The sequence below is a fragment of the Ursus americanus genome, chromosome 5 (assembly GCF_024610735.1).
Source record: "Ursus americanus isolate L20-20 chromosome 5, mUrsAme1.1.p, whole genome shotgun sequence".
NCBI lineage: Eukaryota > Metazoa > Chordata > Mammalia > Carnivora > Ursidae > Ursus > Ursus americanus.
The window spans coordinates 15,321,399-15,339,871 of record NC_142131.1 but is presented as its reverse complement, the minus strand read 5'-3'; the positions used below and the strand labels follow the sequence as shown (position 1 = coordinate 15,339,871).

General features: G+C 36.1%; 1 protein-coding gene across 5 annotated transcripts in view; it reads left to right on the top strand.

The window, feature by feature from the left end:
* The window catches only part of SLF1 (SMC5/6 complex localization factor 1), a 79,018-nt gene that overhangs the window by 58,856 nt on the left and 1,689 nt on the right, over positions 1-18,473 (top strand). For all 5 annotated transcript variants that reach the window (XM_045796277.2, XM_045796276.2, XM_045796279.2 and 2 more), the window contains 5 exons: positions 11,705-11,850; positions 12,865-13,028; positions 13,827-13,960; positions 15,879-15,971; positions 16,380-16,562. In XM_045796277.2, the coding sequence (XP_045652233.1) occupies positions 11,705-11,850; positions 12,865-13,028; positions 13,827-13,960; positions 15,879-15,971; positions 16,380-16,562 (720 nt within the window). The remainder of the gene's footprint in view (positions 1-11,704; positions 11,851-12,864; positions 13,029-13,826; positions 13,961-15,878; positions 15,972-16,379; positions 16,563-18,473) is intronic.

The following is an 18,473-nucleotide window of genomic DNA, read 5'->3' as shown; positions in this document are numbered from 1 at the left end:
GTCATTCATTCATCCATTCATCTTTCAAATACTAAATGTTTGTTCTCTGCAAGTCAGTGACCTGTAACCTGTGAGGGATACAAAAATGATCCTGCCCTTAAAGGTCTTACAGTCCTGTGGCTTAGTTTCTTGTGTTCTGTTGTTCATCTGTTACTTATTATTCCCTTTAAATGTGTTACCTGTTAATATGTGGATCCATTATAGTTAGTGTTTTCTGTTTGTTTTTTTTTAAGCTATCAAATGCTCTTTCTGGATGAATAATTTCATTTGCATCATTTCTTTTGAACTGTACAGTGCAAGTTATTTCTGCTTTGTTTTTGCCTCTGCTTAGAGGTGATATGTTAAGAGAGCAATCGGTTGTAGTAAATGCTGTGATGCTAGGCTTTTTTTAAATGTGTAACTAGAGATTTTATATTCAAAAGAATTATTTTGAGAATAGAAGAAAATATTTGCAAACCATGTATCAGATGAAGGGTTAATATTCAAAATATATAAAGAGCTAACAAAACTTAATAGCAGACAAAAAATCTATTAAAATTTGGGCGGAAGAACTAAAGAGACCTTTTTCTGAAGAGGACATCAAAATGGCCAACAGGCGTGTGAAAAGATGCTCAGGATCCCTAATCATCAGGGAGATGCAAATCAAAACGACAGCGAGATAATGCCTTACCCATTAGAATGGATATCATCAAGAAGACGAGACAAGAGCTGACAAGTATGTGCTTAAAATAGAGGGGGGGAGTCTTTATGCACTGTTAGCGGGAATGTAGAGTAGTCCAAATATTATGAACAATAATGTGGAGGTTCCTTAAAAAATTAAAATTGATCTACCGTACATACAATTCGGCAGTAACACCTTTGGGTTCATACCCAGAAGAAGTGAAAACAGCATTTTGATGAGTTTACACACACCCATTGTCACAGCATTATTCATAATAGCTAAGATAGGAGAAAAACCCAATGCCCATCATTGGATGAAAGGATAAAAAAGATGTGGTATGCATACACAATGGAATATTATTCAGCCATGACAAAGGATAGTCTGCCATTTGAAACAACCTAGATGGACCTTGAGTGCATTATACTGAGATAAGTCACACAGAGAAAGATAAGTACTGTACGATATTACTTACATGTGGAATCTTTAAAGTCAAATCTGTGAAAACAAAAGAAAACCCAGTAAACCTGATGGGTATGATGTTGGGGTCCTGGAGTGAACGGTCCAGAAAGAATTCTTGAGACCTCTTCAGTGCAAAGAGGTGTTTTTTTGTTTGTTTGTTTGTTTGTTTGTTTAAGCACAGACAATACCCATGGGCAGAAAGAGCTGCACTGGGGTTATAAGGAGTGACTGATTATATACTTTTAAGTTGGGAGGGGTTTAAGGATAGGGTGTAAGTCTCTAAGGAATTTGGAAGCAAGGTGTTTTGGATCTTGAGGGGCTAGCTGTTTATAGGAAAAGTCACTACAAGTCTAGTAAAACCTTAGTCATGAGACCCTTCAGATGTTTATCAATGTGCTATATGTTTGGAGGATGATTGCTAACATATATCTTTTTGGGGGGGGGGTAGAGATAAAGGAAGTTTCCAAAGGGATTTTTGTATGTTGAAGAAGACTTACAGGATCCTGGAAGTTGGGCTAATGTCTAGCTAAGGTTGCCTTTCGCCTCTGGCAAAGTATTAACATTGAGGCAATTGAGTTCCTGGAGGAAGGTCACTATGCCTGTCTCAACTACTTGTCAGTGGGCTACAAAGGAATTTTATTTTTCTTATACATTTATTTTGCCTTTGGTGGTGGTTCCTATAGAATGGGAAGTGGGGGGATGAGATTGATTGTGTTTAAGGGTACAAACTTGAGACGAATAGTAAATAAGCCATAGAGATCCAATACACAGTATAATGAATACAGATAATATTATACTCTAATGATGTTATATAATATTACTTCAGTGGCACAGTACAATATATAAATGTATCAAAGTGACAGGCTGTACACCTTAAATTTATAAAATGTAACATGTCAAGTTGATTAAAATCTGATGATCATACTGCTTGCACAGTTTCAATAATACTTCTAGTAGGTTGTAGGAGTCAGGTGTAACAAAAGGTTATAAATAACTCCTTTCTCTTTTTCAGTTTTTATAAATTATATTGCAGTTGAGGCCTTTTTGGAAAGGATTATTTGAATTCAGCAATTTCCTGTATGTGTGGGGCTACGTGGATCTACTTCACATCTGACGGGAGCCGTTTGCCTATATGGCAGTGTGCGTCAAGGCAGGAACTTCAGGTCTTTAGGCAAGGCAGAGTTTCTAGCTTAGCCTGGGCGCTTTTTATATTTTGGGCTGGATAATTCTTTATTGTTGGGGACTCTCCTGTGAACTGTGAGTTGTAGGGCATTTAGTAGTATCCAGGGCTTTTTGACCACTGGATGCCAATAACACCTCCCACCCTAGTTGTGACAATCAGACATTGCCACATGTTCCCTGGGGGAAGATTCTCCACCCACTTAGTCCATTCTTTTTCACTTTTTCCCCCCCTTTACCCCCTTCCCCCAATTGAACAAATCAAATAATCAAGGACTACAAGGATACCAACCATAGCCTTTTGGTAAGGCATCTGAACAGGAAAGGACTTTAATTGGTTGTCTGGTGTCTTTTCAGCCTAAAGAAAATCAGCCTCTGACTACACAGGTCAAGTTTTACACTTTATATTGATATTTAGTTTATCATTCTGTTCAACTTTTAAAATACGTTTAACCTGTTATGTTTATTTTGCTAATTTTATTGACATTTTCTAGTTATTTTTCCAATGTTAGTAGTGATAGGGGAACAGAAGATGCTACTCCAAAATGTGTCCCCTTGGCATGTGGGTTATTCTGAGCTAAAGACAGTTGAGGACCAATAGACTTTAGGAAGAGCTTTTTACCCTAACTGCCTAAAAGAATTTAAGTAACTTCTTCCTGGGCCAGGCCTTCTATACAGAGTATGGGCTAGGTGCCATAAGTTGGAGCTAGCTTGGCAGGGCCAGTTTGTTCAGATTCCTCTGTGTGTTCCATTGTTTCTGCATAGCATGGCAAACATTTGCTTGCCAAACATTTGCTTTTCCCACCTTCCTGTGAATTGTCTTCCTTTCCTTTGAATCCCCACTCCCTACCCCCAGTTTCCTTAGCTCAGGAGAGCCTAAAAGCCCTAGTTGCCTAGGTGTCTTTGAACCTCTTCTGTCTGTGTGAGGCTCCTGTATGAAAGGAATTTGATTTTGTCCTGTTAATCTTTCTTTTGTCAATTTAATTAATAGACCAGCCAAAAGAATCAGAAGGGTTGAGGGAAAATTTTTCCTCCCCTACAGTTGACCACACAGAGAGTAATTTTACTGCTCGCTCTGGGGCTGCTCCTGCTGAGAGGTCCTGGGACCATTGACAGAATACCAGCAGAAGATAATTCTTACCATGTCAATGTCCCAGATCTCTGCCTGCATGGTCCGGTGGAAACAAGAATGGTGAAAGTCCTCTTTTTCCTTTCCTAAATTTGGATTAGCAGAAGAAAATATTTCTGAAAGTAGTTCCTTATGTAAGGTGACTCTTTTAAAGGTTCGTTATGAGTAGTCTTGGTTTTTGTTGATCATTTTCCTCCCAGAGATGGTCACTGTTTTTCTATGTCCCTCTGTTGTGTTGTTTCTCGTAAGTAGGAAAACCATAAGGTATAACAGAAGCGTAAGCCCCATAAACCTACTTTTTTGAGCCACTGGCCTCACAGACTGGTTCTCATCAAACAGGTGTATGTTTAGACAAACTTTGTTGGGGGTCAACATGTACATAAGGTAAAGGCTTTTGGAAGCCAAACCTGCAAAACTCGGGGGCACGGGTCAAGCATTTAAAGGCTATTAGAGTGCCCACCACCTAACTCTGTGACTCCCATATTAGGATAAGTTGGCACTAGAGCAGGTTAGATTGACACTAGGTCACCCACCAACCTCAAGACGATTTTTCTTTTTAAAGATTTTATTTTATTTATTTGACAGAGATAGAGACAGCCAGCGAGAGAGGGAACACAAGCAGGGGGAGTGGGAGAGGAAGAAGCAGGTCATAGCGGAGGAGCCTGATGTGGGGCTCGATCCCAGAACACTGGGATCACGCCCTGAGCCGAAGGCAGACGCTTAACCGCTGTGCCACCCAGGCGCCCCTCAAGACGATTTTTATGCCATGAGATACTTTGTAAAAAAAACAAAAAAACAAAAACGCACAATCCCCAAAGACGAACATCCCTATTAAGTATTACTCTGTCTCTGAAAGACCCGAGGCTGTTAGTGTACATATAAGAAAAACTAGATGAGGTGTTCCTTTTGTCTCGTTCTGTGTCTTGAGAGCTTGGCTTTGTGACCAGTGAGAATATTCTTCCATCGTTTCTGCCAGCTGGAAGGTGCACATACCAGCATGCCTCTTGGCGACCAGTTGAATAGACTGGGGTTCCAAGACACAGAGTCATAAACAGCACTCCCTTTGTCTGACTGTGCAAGCTGTGAGGGTAATTTGTCATGAGAGGTCCCAGTTCCTAAGAGGCCTTAGTCATCTCAACCTATGTTGTTTTGTTACTGCTAGAAAAGTCCCATTCCTGTAGTATCTACCCATTGTCACAGATTGGCATGTCTGTGACCCGAGACACTGTTTTCACTATACCATTTTTACTGTAACAACCTTTGTAGACTCTTTGAATGATCTTGGATCACAGGGGCTGCATCTTCTGTACCCTCTCTCTTGTGTCCATGGTAAAAATTGATTCTAAGTGTGGAAAGTTGCCTCTGGGTCTTTCCCCGAAAAGGCTTACTGGTTTGAGTTGCTATTAAGATTAGTATAAGATACCTCATGTCAATAGCCAGACAATAGATCCTTTATAATAAAAAAATATATAATTGGTTATATTTAAAAGGAAAAAATTTTAGAGAGCTCTCATCTTAAACAGTTGTCTTTTTGGTGCCTATGGAAAGACCAGATTTAAAAAGAGGGACCCACAGGAATATAATAGCCTTAGGGACTCCCTAACAAGAGGAAAGAAGAGAAATGAGAACAAAAATTAAAGTCCACATCCCATATAAATTTCACATCTTGAATTCCAGCCCCATCTCCTCAGCAAATTCCCTTAACTTCCCAAATTTTCCTGTCGTCCCCTCAAAATTCCTTAAACACCCAGCTACCTGTATTTTTACTAAAAGATTTATGTAGAGCTTTCCAGCCTCATCTGCAAGCCCAGAGTGTATTGGTTACTAGTGTAAATGCTGATGGCTAGGAAGTGAATTTAAACACCAACACCTCTAATGGGCTTTAGGCCTCCCTTTACTATTTCTTAAAATTCCTCCTACTTCACAGGGCTCTGTGATCTGCCCCCACCAGCTTCTGGCCTTCCTATGCAGTGTCTCTTGAGGATGTGTGTGGACTGGACCCCCCTGGTGTCCCAGGAACACCAGCAAATCTTTTACATGATAAAACCCTCTTACCTCTACTTTCAGAAGATTTAGCAAATTTAGAGAACAGAAAGATTAGTGGCCATTCACAACCCCACTAGGGGGGACCTCGATTAGCTGCAAAAGGGTATTCTCCCCACCCATAGTTGTGCTGTAGTTAACTGACAAGCCAGATGGGTGCCTGAGGAAAAATCCTCCTCTCTGATGAAACAGATAACCAGAGTATCTCTTAGACTGTCCTACAAATGATCAGCTGACAGCCTAAAGGCTGATGTTCAGGGTCTCATAGAAGCAACAGTAGAGGCTTTTTTCCGCTAAGATGAATTGGTCCAAGGTTGAATTGTGCAATCCAGAAGAAGGCCTTTGTGTTTTAAAACATTACAGAAACTTTACCAAGGTATATTGCACTAAACCCTGAAGCTGTAGATACAGCAATCTTTAGGTTTCTATCTTAGTTGGAAATCTTTTCCTTGATATAAGTCCTTATCTTACAGATCTTTGAAAAACTAGAAATGAAGCCCTGGAAACAATTACCATCCCCAAAATCTTCCCTATAAATCTTAAAATGCTGGTAGATATTGTAAAAGATTCGGACATTGAAGATAGAATTGTCCTGCACTTCGGAAAAGAAAAATTTAAATAGCAATCACCCTAAATTTCTGATAAATCATAGGCAAATACGACCCAAAAGCTCCATTTTGGAGAAAACTTGGATACTTAGTGGGTTTGTGATGTAAATTTTCTACAGCCACATACTCTAAGATCCATTGTTTGAAAAGCAAACTTCAGGGAGAAGTGGTTTTTTTGTTTTGTTTTGTTTTTATATCCGAGGGAGTAAACAAAGGAACTATTTGGAAATAAAGCTAATAAAAAATCATTTTTAAATATCATCTCCATAAATACTGAAGAGCTTTAGTCATCTGAGCAGGTGAATTTAACTTATTCCAACTGTCAAAACAAAATTTGGATCCAACTGCTCTTTTATAAACTAGTGAGTTTTGCATTATCATACCCATCTCATGGCTAAAATTTTAGAACAAAAACTGTGAGGGCTGTTTGCAGGGGTGTGTGTGTGTGTGTTAGATCTGTAATCTTATTCTGCCTCTGGATAGTATTGCTAAAATCATAAAAAGAGCTCTACTTAATTGGCCTAAAAACAAAAGGTCCATATAAATGGATTAAATCTTAAAATTCTCGGAAATACATCAGACTAATGCAAATGCCTTTTAGGTCCACATAATCTGGGGAAGTATTTAGTATTAAAGCTAGTTTAAGTTCATTGGTTTAATTACAATAAACATGTCTTTAAAATTACCAACATTGAATATAATGCAGACCTACAACTTTTACTCTACCCAAGTTTGTTAGTGAAATAAGTTCATGTTATCTCTTTTTTTTTTTTTAATGATTTTTTATTATATTATGTTAGTCACCATACAGTACATCCCCGGTTTATCTCTTAAACAAATTCGTGAGCAAGAAAAATAGGTTGGGATGATGGCTGGCTTTGTCTAATGTCTTACGACATTTCCATGGGTAATCTAAATATAATTGTTGGGAGCAAGTGATTTAGGTAGATGTAAGTGGGATAAGAGTTTTTAGGTGAATTTTTTCTACGATAATTATGTTTTATGGTATGTGTGCTTAAACAGCTTTCCAAATCTCTTTGGTAACTTCTTAAAACCCTTAGAGTTTTGCTAAGTCAAGTTAAATGACAGAAATTCATTGAATACCTAGATCATTTCTAAATTGATGAAATAGTGAAACATAAATTACTGTATAAAGGTTTATCCACTTCAGGTTCCCTTTTATAGGGTAACTAAAGATAATCTGATGTGTTAGTAAACTTGTCTTTTGTCTCTTTGGCAAGTTTATGAGTAACAATATACTTCTAGATATTGTAGAATGTATTCAAAATTTGTTGGTAATAGCACAATTGTCTACTTCCTAATTTTCACTAGAAATTGAGTTTTCTGAGGGTTAAGAATTTTAATGTATGTGATTAAGACTACTAGAAATAATAGGGGAAATAACTGCATGCAAGGAAAATAAGTTGAGTTTTTGACTAAGAGAAAGCATGAGGTATGGAGATGTGTTTTTGGTAAGGGGAAACAAATAATTTTGTCTTGTTTCATAATTGAAGGAGAGAGAATTTTACCTTGTGTGGTCAAATTGGCTAGAATTAAATGAATTAATTATTATCGTTTTTTAAAAATAACCTTTGATATCAGTAATGTACTTATGTTTAAGTAAAACCAGAAGTATTCTTTGATCTGCAAAAAGGACAGTTTTCTTGGAAGATCTGTTTGCTTTTGATAATGTAAAAGGTTTTTCTTCACCTTTTAAAAAATCTGCTTAGAAAACAAAGATTCTCTGTATTGGCAAAATAATTTATGTTGTCGTTGTCAAGTCTTTGATTACTTAAGAAAACAGTCTCCTCTTAAAAGAGCTAAGGTTTTGTTTTGTTTTGTTTTTTCCCAGCTAAATTTCTGTATTTGAGTGTAAAGTTTTTGTCACTTTTGTGAAATTATTTCACAGTGGCTCATGATCCTGTTTGACCAAGTCTTGTAAAATCTTTTGATATTCTTGATTTCCCAAAATTAAATTCTAAATGAAGTCTTTTTTTACTTCGAATTAAATTTGGGATTTTGCAGGGGGTGTCTGGAATATTATAAAAGATATGTTCTCCCTCGTCAAATGAGCAATTCTAAACTAATTAGGTTTAAATCACATGGGAAACATTGTCAAATAAGAAATAATACTTAAGCCTTCTTTATGTTGTATTTGTATAGGTGTATATAAGTGTTCCAAAAATAATAGAAAATTCCCAGATATCTGATATGTCCTGGTATAATGTTATTACTTGTAATTCTAGCTATCATCTTAAGATGTATGCTATGGAAATAACCAAATTTTCTTGTTAATTGCATTGTAATGAACTCAGCAGACCCTTAACCACAACCATTTTTGAGTCTGTTATTTACAGAGAGTTACTGTTCTACTCTGTTGCCTTTGTGAATACATTTCATCCTCAGATTCATGAAAGGACTGTGACAAGTACTCTAGAATACGTGTTTCTGATCATTTTAAGATCATACCGTTGGGTAAGAATTTACAGAACTCTGATGGAGAAACATAGCTTCATAAAACTGCAAATTTAAGATTAAGATCAACAAGAATTAATTTTATTGGACTTAATGAACTAATGAAAATGATCATAATTTTTATGACTTTTTGTTTGCAACATTGCTGGGTCAAGTGTTATGTTTTTCCACTTTTAAGAAAACTTTACAACAAATTGGTAAAGTGTACTATCCTTTGTTAACAAAGATGAAACGTGTACTTTTTCTCCCTACCTGATCTCTCTGGAAGTCAGAAGCTTCTTAGTGTTCTTATTTTCATGGCAGTATAGCTATTTGCATAAGTTCAATAAGAATCTGTTCTCCTTGTAACAGGACACAATTGGAAACGTTGGTTGTGTTGCCAAAACTTTGGCTGGAATGTCATATTTGAGAATGTGCATAGAATCAGATATGACCAGACAGCTTTAAGGAACTAAAGCTGACTTCATGGAGTCATTAAATCCCCTTGGAAAAACAGCCTGGTACCTTGCTTTCAGGGTTCCCAGCAGCCTTACCAGGTAAACAAAATCACTTCCTGGCAGGCTCAGAAACCTGGATATTTTGGAGACCTCAAGAAAAGAGGAATTTATCACATCTATAGGTAGAACAGTCTGATGGCAGGACCTTGGCTTGGCTTCCTAGTCTCAAGATCTTCTAAAAATTCAATCTAAGGGGTGCCTGTTTGGCTCAGTTGGAAGATCATGTATTCTTGATCTCAGGGTCATGAGTTCAAGCGGCACATTGGGTGAGGAGATTACTAAAGAAAAGTACACAAAACTTTAAAAAAATAAATCAAATTCAACCTGAGATTCTTTATGAAAAGTTCCAACAAAGCAGATTTAAAAGAGCCTGTATGATCAGTAACTATTCTTGCTGCGCTTATGTAAATAATCAGGCCAAATTTAGTGAAACTAGACTTCATTTTCAAATGACTTAGTCTTATTGTGATTATATTTGACTAAATGGAGGTGACTGTAGAGAGAAAAATTGTTTCAGTAATACACTTTTATGGATATCAAATTCTATTGCTGTGAATTGTCTTTGAGGTCTTGTTTTCTGCCTGTAAACTGGACTAGATCCTGAATTGTAGTTCCTCCAGTATTTGGCTATTAACTGTCCAAACTGACACTTATAAATTTTCTCCCACCTTTCGGAATTGGAAACTCTGAGAACTGAAACTGCCCTTTTCCTGAAGCTGTGCAAGCAAAAGGTGGACAGCTTGATATAAACTTCAGAGAAATTACCACAGCAGCTCGTGCATGGACTGTCTTCATGCCTGTTGCTGGGTGGTCACTCAGAAAACTCACCAGAAGACATGGAAACTGCAAACCATGAAAATCTTTCAGACTGCCACTGCCTGCCCTCATTACATCTGAAGATGTTTTGAGCCAGACATCTAGAAATCTTGACTGGCTGCCTTCAGAACTAAGAGATTTGTATTATAGTCTGTCCCAACCATTAGCATCTGCTATTCTTTTGCTTTTGTAGAAATAACTCGTAGTAAATTCCTGATATTTTGTACAATGTAGACCTAGTTTTGGGAGCCCACCAGCATCACTACCTCCTGAAATGAGACACAACTCTTCTAACTGAACTGACCAGTTCTCAGGACTAAGATGCTGGGTCAATCTACCACCTCAACTTCTAGAATGTGAAACTTCTTGGGAAGTTTCAAAGGCAGAACTGAAGGGGAGCAGAATATGCCACCCCAGAATGTGCAACTTTAACATGTGGGTTATTTTGAGCTGAAAACAATCAAGATTCAAAAGACTCAGGAAGAACTTTTCATTACTCCCTTAACTGCCTAAAAGAATTTAGGTAGAGGGACTGGTCCAGGAAGAGAGCTATCACCAGAGATAACTACAAAGTGTATAAGATAGATGCAGTAAGCTAGGGCAAGGTTGGCCGAGCCTGTTTGTTCAGATTCCTCTCTGTGTTCCATTGTCTCTGCATAGCATGTCAAATACTTGTTTATCAAACATGTGCTTTTCCCATCTTCCTGAAAATTGTCTTCCTTTCCTTCGAAGCCCCAGACCCCCGCCCCCATTCTGCTTAACTCAGGATGGCATACAAACCTCAGTTACCTGTCTTTGAACCTTTTGTGTCTATGAGGCTCCCATATGAAAGGAATTAAATTTGTTTTTCTCCTGTTAATCTGTCCTATGTCAATTTAATTAATAGACCAGCCACAAGAATCTGGAAGGGTAGAGGAAAAATTTTTTCTCCCCTACATAGTGACTCCGCTGTATTGTATAATATCACAACTTTTTTCTCCTGTTTTAATTTCAGCTCTTGTAGTGTCTTGCTGATTGGTCTTATTTATTCTTTATATTCCACTTTATCATCCATTCTGTTACTTACGCAGAGAGTATCATTGGAGAATTCATAACATCGAATAGATTATTTTACATGGCAAATAGTCGTTTCAGTTTTTCATTACTCTCAGTTCTTTTGTATATTTATGCATCTCCATATTATTGGAGAACTTGAGGTTTTTGGAAAAAGAGATTTGAGGCTCTTGGTGTTATTTAAAATTATAGTTCCTTCCCCCCACTTCCTATAATAGAGTGGGTACAAACTTCTAAGGAAGTCTTTATACATTCTCTTGTCGTAAATTTTCCTTTTCTTTACATTTATTCCTCCTCTGCAGTGATAGGATTCATGGATGTTGTCAGGGGAAGGGGTCTAATTTCTTTCTTCCTGTCAGCTCAAATCAAATAACATATGTGTCCATTAAAAAAACCCAAGTACTGCTTCGCCAAAGGCACAACCCTATTGTGGGAAAATACCTTTAACATTAGTCAGAAAATATAGTGATAAAAATCCCATACCTATCTATTCATTTATTATCTCTCTATTCATGTGTGTATATATCTAATTTCAAGATTTTTCTTTAAAATAATAAAAAGAAATGATTGTTTCAAATGTGAGAACATATCCCATAAAATTTTTTTTTCTTAAAAGGCAAGGAATAAGAGTATTAACCGTTTTGGGGGATTTAAAATTATGTGGATGAATCTTACTGGTGTAGGAATCATTATTCGAATGAATAAAACCCATGCAGAAAATATTCTGTAGACAGAACTTTTATAGGGTATAGCAGTAACTGTTTACTTCTCTCGTTTTGTACAGACTTTTCTTCGCAGGAATTAGAGATTTTCATTTGTTCCTTTTCCTCTTCCTGGCTTCAAATGTTTGTTGCAGAGGCAGTCTTTAAAAAGTTGTGTTTACAGAGTTCCATCAGTGTTTCTTCTGAGCCACTTTCTCTTCAGAAAATGGTAAGACCACTCTATTCTTTTACTTGCCAAGAAGTGCGTTCATAAATTCAACTTTAAAATGTTTTTTGTTATTTCTAATAATTGGACGGAGCTTGTTAACCTTAAATCTTTCAGGCTTATAGAAATCTATATGATCTTTCAAATCTATGTAAGAGTGGGTATTTTTCAACCTCAAAAATGAAGTGTGATTAGTGATAAAAATTTTAATTCTTATTTGAGAGTAATTAAGGATTGATAACAGAAAAATAATACAGAAACCTTTGTTTCCTAATCATTTGCCATAGTACATAAGGTAATTATTTTGAAAAGACCTAGATCCAAAAAATTTTTATGTAGTATTTAATGGTAATTTAAAAAACAAAATTTGTAAACGACGCCAAAGGTTATTCCTTTTTATCATACACACACACACACACACACACACACACACACACATGTAAGCTGCATTTGAGTCAAGATTTTCCAGTTTTATCTTGGCTATCTTTAATATCTGCTCTCTTCAGCAGTTTCTTCAACAAATGAGAAATACCCTTGTTTATTGGTCGGATTGGGAAAACACTGTTGTACAGCAGTCCTTGTCCTTCACGACTTTTGCTCTTCTTATTCCACTTATTCCAGAGTTGTTTTCTGTCGAAGGAAGGCATTACCAAATGGAAATGACCAAATACCGGTTATACATAAACCATAAATATTTAAAATATGCAAATGAACCATAACAAGTTGGGCATTAGACTAATCCAAATGAGAACTTTGCTAAAAGGGTATCAAAAGTGAATCTGAAAAAATGATTATTTTCAAGAAGATATTTTTCTTTTTTTGTCTGTCATGTAAATGACCTGGAACTAGGAGCTTTCTTATTATTTTATCATGTTCAAATGAGAAAGGATAGCAACCATAGTGATAAAACCAAGAAAATATAACTAAATTTAATGGTGAAATGAGTCAGGTAATTTCTTTTGACTACTTTCCAGCTCTTTGTAGTTGAGAAAGCAATATAATACTATTTTGCAACAGGTATATTCCTATTTGCCAGCTTTGGGGAAGACTGGTGTGCATGGGACCGGAAAGATGCAGATACCAAAGAAAATAGGACAGCGGCCTTGCCTTGAATCTCAGAGAGCCTTATTGATGCTGAACGGTGCAAAACAGAAACAAGTTGAAGGGCTGCCAGAGTTACCGTAAGTGATGCTTATATATCAACTTTTGTTTTGTTTTTCGGTTTTGGTTTTGGGTTGTTTTTGTTTTTGTTTTTAGTATAGCCCTTTTTTGGACACATTCCTTAAACTTTATACTTATCTCTAATGTTGTCTGAATTATACTGAGTAGCACAAAACTGGGTTTGAGATGTATAAAAAAATACATATGATCAACATTATTGCTTTCATTCAAGGTACACGTTTTCTTGGTGTTAAGATCAAGTGCTTTCCAAAAGAAATACAACTGTTTTTCAAATTTTTTCACACTATTTTTGCCTGTGTTTTAAATTACTATTACTATGTAGTAAAGATTGGATTTCAGAATCCGCAGGCATGTAAGACACTCTGAATTGTTACAATAGCTTCCCCCACATGGCGAAACCTTTTCTAAAAGTATGCCCAAAAAATTCAGAAAACCTTAAAAATGTTTTTAGGAAGAGTAGGATCAGAATATGAAAGTAAGAAGGGGCAGCAGGAGCCTGCGTTTTGCTTTTTTCTCTTTGCCAAATGTAGTTTACTTGGGCTCTTCCTCTACGTGACATTCCATATTCATAAACTTTTCAGTGGGCAGTTGGGGGTATGAGCTTAATAAAAATGAATGCATAAGAATTTGTTTCTGCATATTTGGAATAAATATAAAAAACAAGGAATAAAGATTTGAATGAATAAGGGGGTTTAAATGAACAGGAGGCTAGATTTTAAAAAGTACTCACTATGTAATGTAGACTGCCATGCCTTGGTGAAAAACAAGCTTTCATTTTTTTCTTACTTTATTTTCAGAGAGCTGAACCTTGCTAAATGTTCCTCATCGTTAAAAAGATTGAAAAAGAAGTCAGAAGGAGAATTATCATGTTCCAAGGAGAATTGCCCCTCTTTAGTTACAAAGATGAATTTTCACAAGACTAATCTAAAAGGTATTCCAAGTATCTGAGTTAATTTATGCTCGAACTTCTCATGGCTGTAGTCAGTATTTGCAAGCACTGGCCCTGATGAATCCTTGAACTTGACTAGGTCCAGAAAATACCTTCTTAGATAGCATCTGATTTTTTTTTTGAACTGTCATGTATGCAGAGAATGTGATTGTTTAATACTCAGTATAATAGAATATTTCCTCCCCTTCCTTTCTCCCCCTCCTCTCCAGATATTAGCTCATATTGAGCTCATTCCAGACTTGCCCGCCTTACTTTTCTATTCCACCTCAACCTGTGCAGCTTGGGATTAGAGTCTTTTGATTTGAAAGTATAATTCAGTCTTCATCTCTTTCAGTCCTAGACATTTTGTGAACAAAGAATGAGGAGTAGGCTATGTTACATAGCTGTGTTAAGCATATGGACTCTTTTCTCCCAGGCATTGAGCCCAGACTATGAAATGTGTTTGGCTTTTGGTTCTAACTATACTGGAACCTAAGTACCTAAAGGATGGAGTAACAAGAGTAGTGCAGTAATAATTCACTTCAGCACCTCTTTTACTTAGTGACCTCTTAACTCACAAATATAAGTTACCTTCCACAAGTCTATATCTGGCCGAAGGAAATTGCTGAGTCTCCTGTTAATGAGCTGTATTGCTCTTTTAATACAAAAATTATCATTAGGACACCAAATGTAAACAGTAAGAGTGAAGCCCTTCTAATCTCTCAACATGATAAAAGTTCATAATTGCATTTGACGAATTCAAAATAGCTGCCCATTTAGCCCAAACTGTGAAAAATGTATTAAAGTAGAACTCTGATGTTAACTACACAAACAATGTCCTTTTTCTTTGTTTATTGTGTCAGAAAGTACAATGAATATGAATGACTTTAGTCTGAACAGCAGAGGGATCTGGGAGGGAGGAAGAGAACTGAGAAATAGTAGAGAAAAAACTTCAAAAGCTTTTCCTTGCATGTAAAAGAAATGTTTTGGGAGAAGTTACAGAGGTAATCTATGAAATTGAGCACTGTTGTGAAAATGTGCTACTTAGTATTTTATAGCAAGAAAGGGTTTGATTCAGTATTTCATTTGTTTTCTCAGCAATTGCTTATTATAAGTTTTTTTAATTCCCTTTACATCAAATTATCACTTACATCTTATTAATCTTGGTTACAACAGAGATGGATATAGACCCTTTTAGCCAGCAGGCACTAATTGCATCCCTCCTAGAAAAAACTTTACCATTTCATTTGTCACTCTTATTCAGCTTTAAATGGTACTAGGGCTTTCTCTCTCTCTCTCTCTCTCTCTCTCTCTGTGTGTGTGTGTGTGTGTTTATATTAAGATTCCCCCATTTCTCCTTCTCTGCGCTGCTGTAGCCAAGCCAGACAGCCTATTGAGAAGCAGCAAACCATCTGTTAATGGATTTGAAGTTCTGAATTATACTTGAGTGTGTAGAGGCACTCGTGCTTAGCCAGAAACATTCATTTGAATTAAGCTATAAATGCTGTATAAAAAAGAGCCATACATTTAACGTAGGTTCATGAATAAATTTAAGAGAGGGCAATTGCACTCTAAACTTTTATTGCTGCAAAACCCAGTATTTTTGGTGTTCTCTGATCATTTGGGGCTTTTATAGTGGGATTGAAGCTTTAAACCTTGAGCTAGGGGGAGACAATGCCTGTATTAAACCTTTTGCAGTAGAATTTCATTGCTGAATTGCTGATAGAACAGAAGCTCTATGGATTGGTGGGTATCCTCCCCCCCTTTTTTTTAATGCGAGAGATATTTAAACCAGTCAAAAGGAAAACTCAATAAATAATTTTCTGGCATGTGGCCAGATCTCCTAGTTCATGCCCTTTGATTATTTTCTTTAGTTGATATCGTGTCTTCTCTGGAATAATCTATTAATTTTTTATGGCAGGAGAAACAGCCCTCCATAGAGCTTGCATAAATAACCAAGTGGAGAAATTGATTCTTCTTCTCTCTTTGCCAGGAATAGACATCAATGTTAAAGGTAAGTTCTATATTTTTGTAGTCTGATCCAGTGTCTTAATGTTTGTGGTATTAAATAGTGTTCTGTCAACATTAAGAAAAATCATTTAAGTATATTTACCTAACATATCTTTAAAATATTACCAGTCACAAAACCAAGAAATTCATCATATATTGATTTATAACTAATAGCACAGAAACATTTTTTGTCCGTATTTTGACAGATCTCAAAATCATTATTTTTAAATTGTTTTATTTTTCTTACAATTAAAAATATGACTACTAAAACCTTAGGCATTCTTATCAAAACATGTTATTTCTATATGAAGCACCTAGAAAGTCACACTGATAGAGGGAGCAGAATATCAATACTTTGCTACCAAAAGTCCTACTTTTGCTGTTTTAAAACTTGCCTTGATTTCTAATTTAGACAATGCTGGCTGGACGCCTTTGCATGAAGCCTGTAACTATGGCAACACAGTGTGTGTCCAGGAAATTTTGCAACGTTGTCCAGAGGTAGATCTGCTCACTCAAGTGGACGGGGTGACTCCTTTGCATGATGCGCTGTCAAACGGACATGTGGAAATTGGCAAGCTGCTGCTCCAGCGGGGGGGTGAGTGCGTTTATGCTAAGCGGGTTTTGATAAATTATCCAGTTTTTCGATGAATTCCCTCAGAGGTGGATAGCATTTTATGTTTGAGATGTGTAAGGAAAAATGCCTTTATTTCATATTAGTGAAAAAGATAAAAAGTCTCCCGGAATGAAATCACCTTTTATTTAATAGGGATACCTTTTCGTGATATGTAAATATTTGTTTATTTTTATTAATTATAAAGCCTATTTCGCTTTGTGTATGAGAGTATATTTTGAATTGAGTGCGTTGGTTTTAAATATTAACCCTTTTACTTTAAGCGTGTAATGTCTTTGTGAACCAGCCATTTCTGAAAGCTTATTAATAAATGAATGTAAAGAGTTCCATTGTGGTTACTTGGGTTTTCCATTCTTGTTTCATTTCTTGTATATAACTGTTAACTTGATTAATCTTTTTTGTTTTTTAATGAGTCATTTCTTTACAGACTTCAAAAAGAAACATATCCTAGAATATCTTTTCTTCATTCACATTTTGCACTCAATTAAGTTACAGTGGAAAGATTTTTTTCAAATGGTGGTAACTGTTGTGCAGGGGTTTTGTGATGGAGATAACTTGAGCTTAATATTCATCTGCTGCTTTTTCTAATTTTGATCTCTGCATTTCAGAAAGCACCCCCACTCCCCTCTTCAGTGACATTCTTCTTACATGTGAACTGAATAATATAAATTTTATGCTAAATTTTGCTGATAACTGATTTGTGTTTTAAAAGAGAGACAAAGGAAAAGTGATGACTAGTTTATAGTGCAGAAATAAAAATTTGTAAATTTCCTGTTACTTTCATTTATGCGGATTTTAACTGGAAATTTAAAATTATTTTCTCGTGTAATTAAGGCTATTTCATTCTGCATGAAAATAAAATGTGTATTTTCTTTAGATCTCCCCCCTCCCCCCCCCCAAGTATATACATATGTGAAAGGTTGTATAGCTTGGGAGCCTAACCATTTTGGTTATTTATAGTCTTCTCCTGCCCCCTAAAGGCCTTAGTGTGTCTGTTTTACTGACACCGTTTCCTAATCAATATATTTTTCAGTTCTTCCACTTTTTTTAGCATTATATGTTTTCTAAACCATGATGTTCTATCTCCTCTAAGTGTTTTATTTTTCTACTCAATCATGTATGTGACATTCAAGCCAATATTTGGCCTTGCTTCAAATGATGTAAGCAGTACGAGAGCCATTACTGTATTAAGTCCAACTCTTTAGAAAGAGCATGGGATTATACTGACTAAAGTGAATTTTTCCAGGGCTCTTGTTGAAAAATAACACGTGTATGAGTTCATTGTCGTAAGAGAAGAAACCTACTTGTAGTTGAATTTGCCGAGGTCCTTTGGCAGTTGTACAGACTAAGCTTTGCCTTAGTCATATCCTGAGTTTGGACCTATCAAATGGTTTAACACCAGCATTATATTAACTACATCACATCTTCTCTGTGAGTTACTCAGTCTTGAAAGAATTTCAGAAGTTTATTTATGTCTCTAAAACCTTTGTTTACTTTTGATATCTTGTCCATAGATTGGGATTTTTTTTTTTTTTTAAGAAGAGTCACTTGGTGCAATATTTTGAAATATAATGAAAAGAGACCTAATTTTGATTTAGAATTTTCTTTTTCCCGTAAAATTGAATTACATATTATCAGCGATTGATCTTTGATATTAAACACATTTTATAAACTAGGCCATTACATATGTGTCATCAGATTCATCATTAGGAGTTTTACAGCTATGATGTGTTCTCTGACTGTACGCTCTTACGTCGTATATAGGATCTTCTGATTATGTCTTCTAGGACTAAAACCTTACATCTCTTATAACATCTTTATGGCAGAGTGCATAAATAATGACAGGACTTGACGGACAGAGGGACACAAAGTACT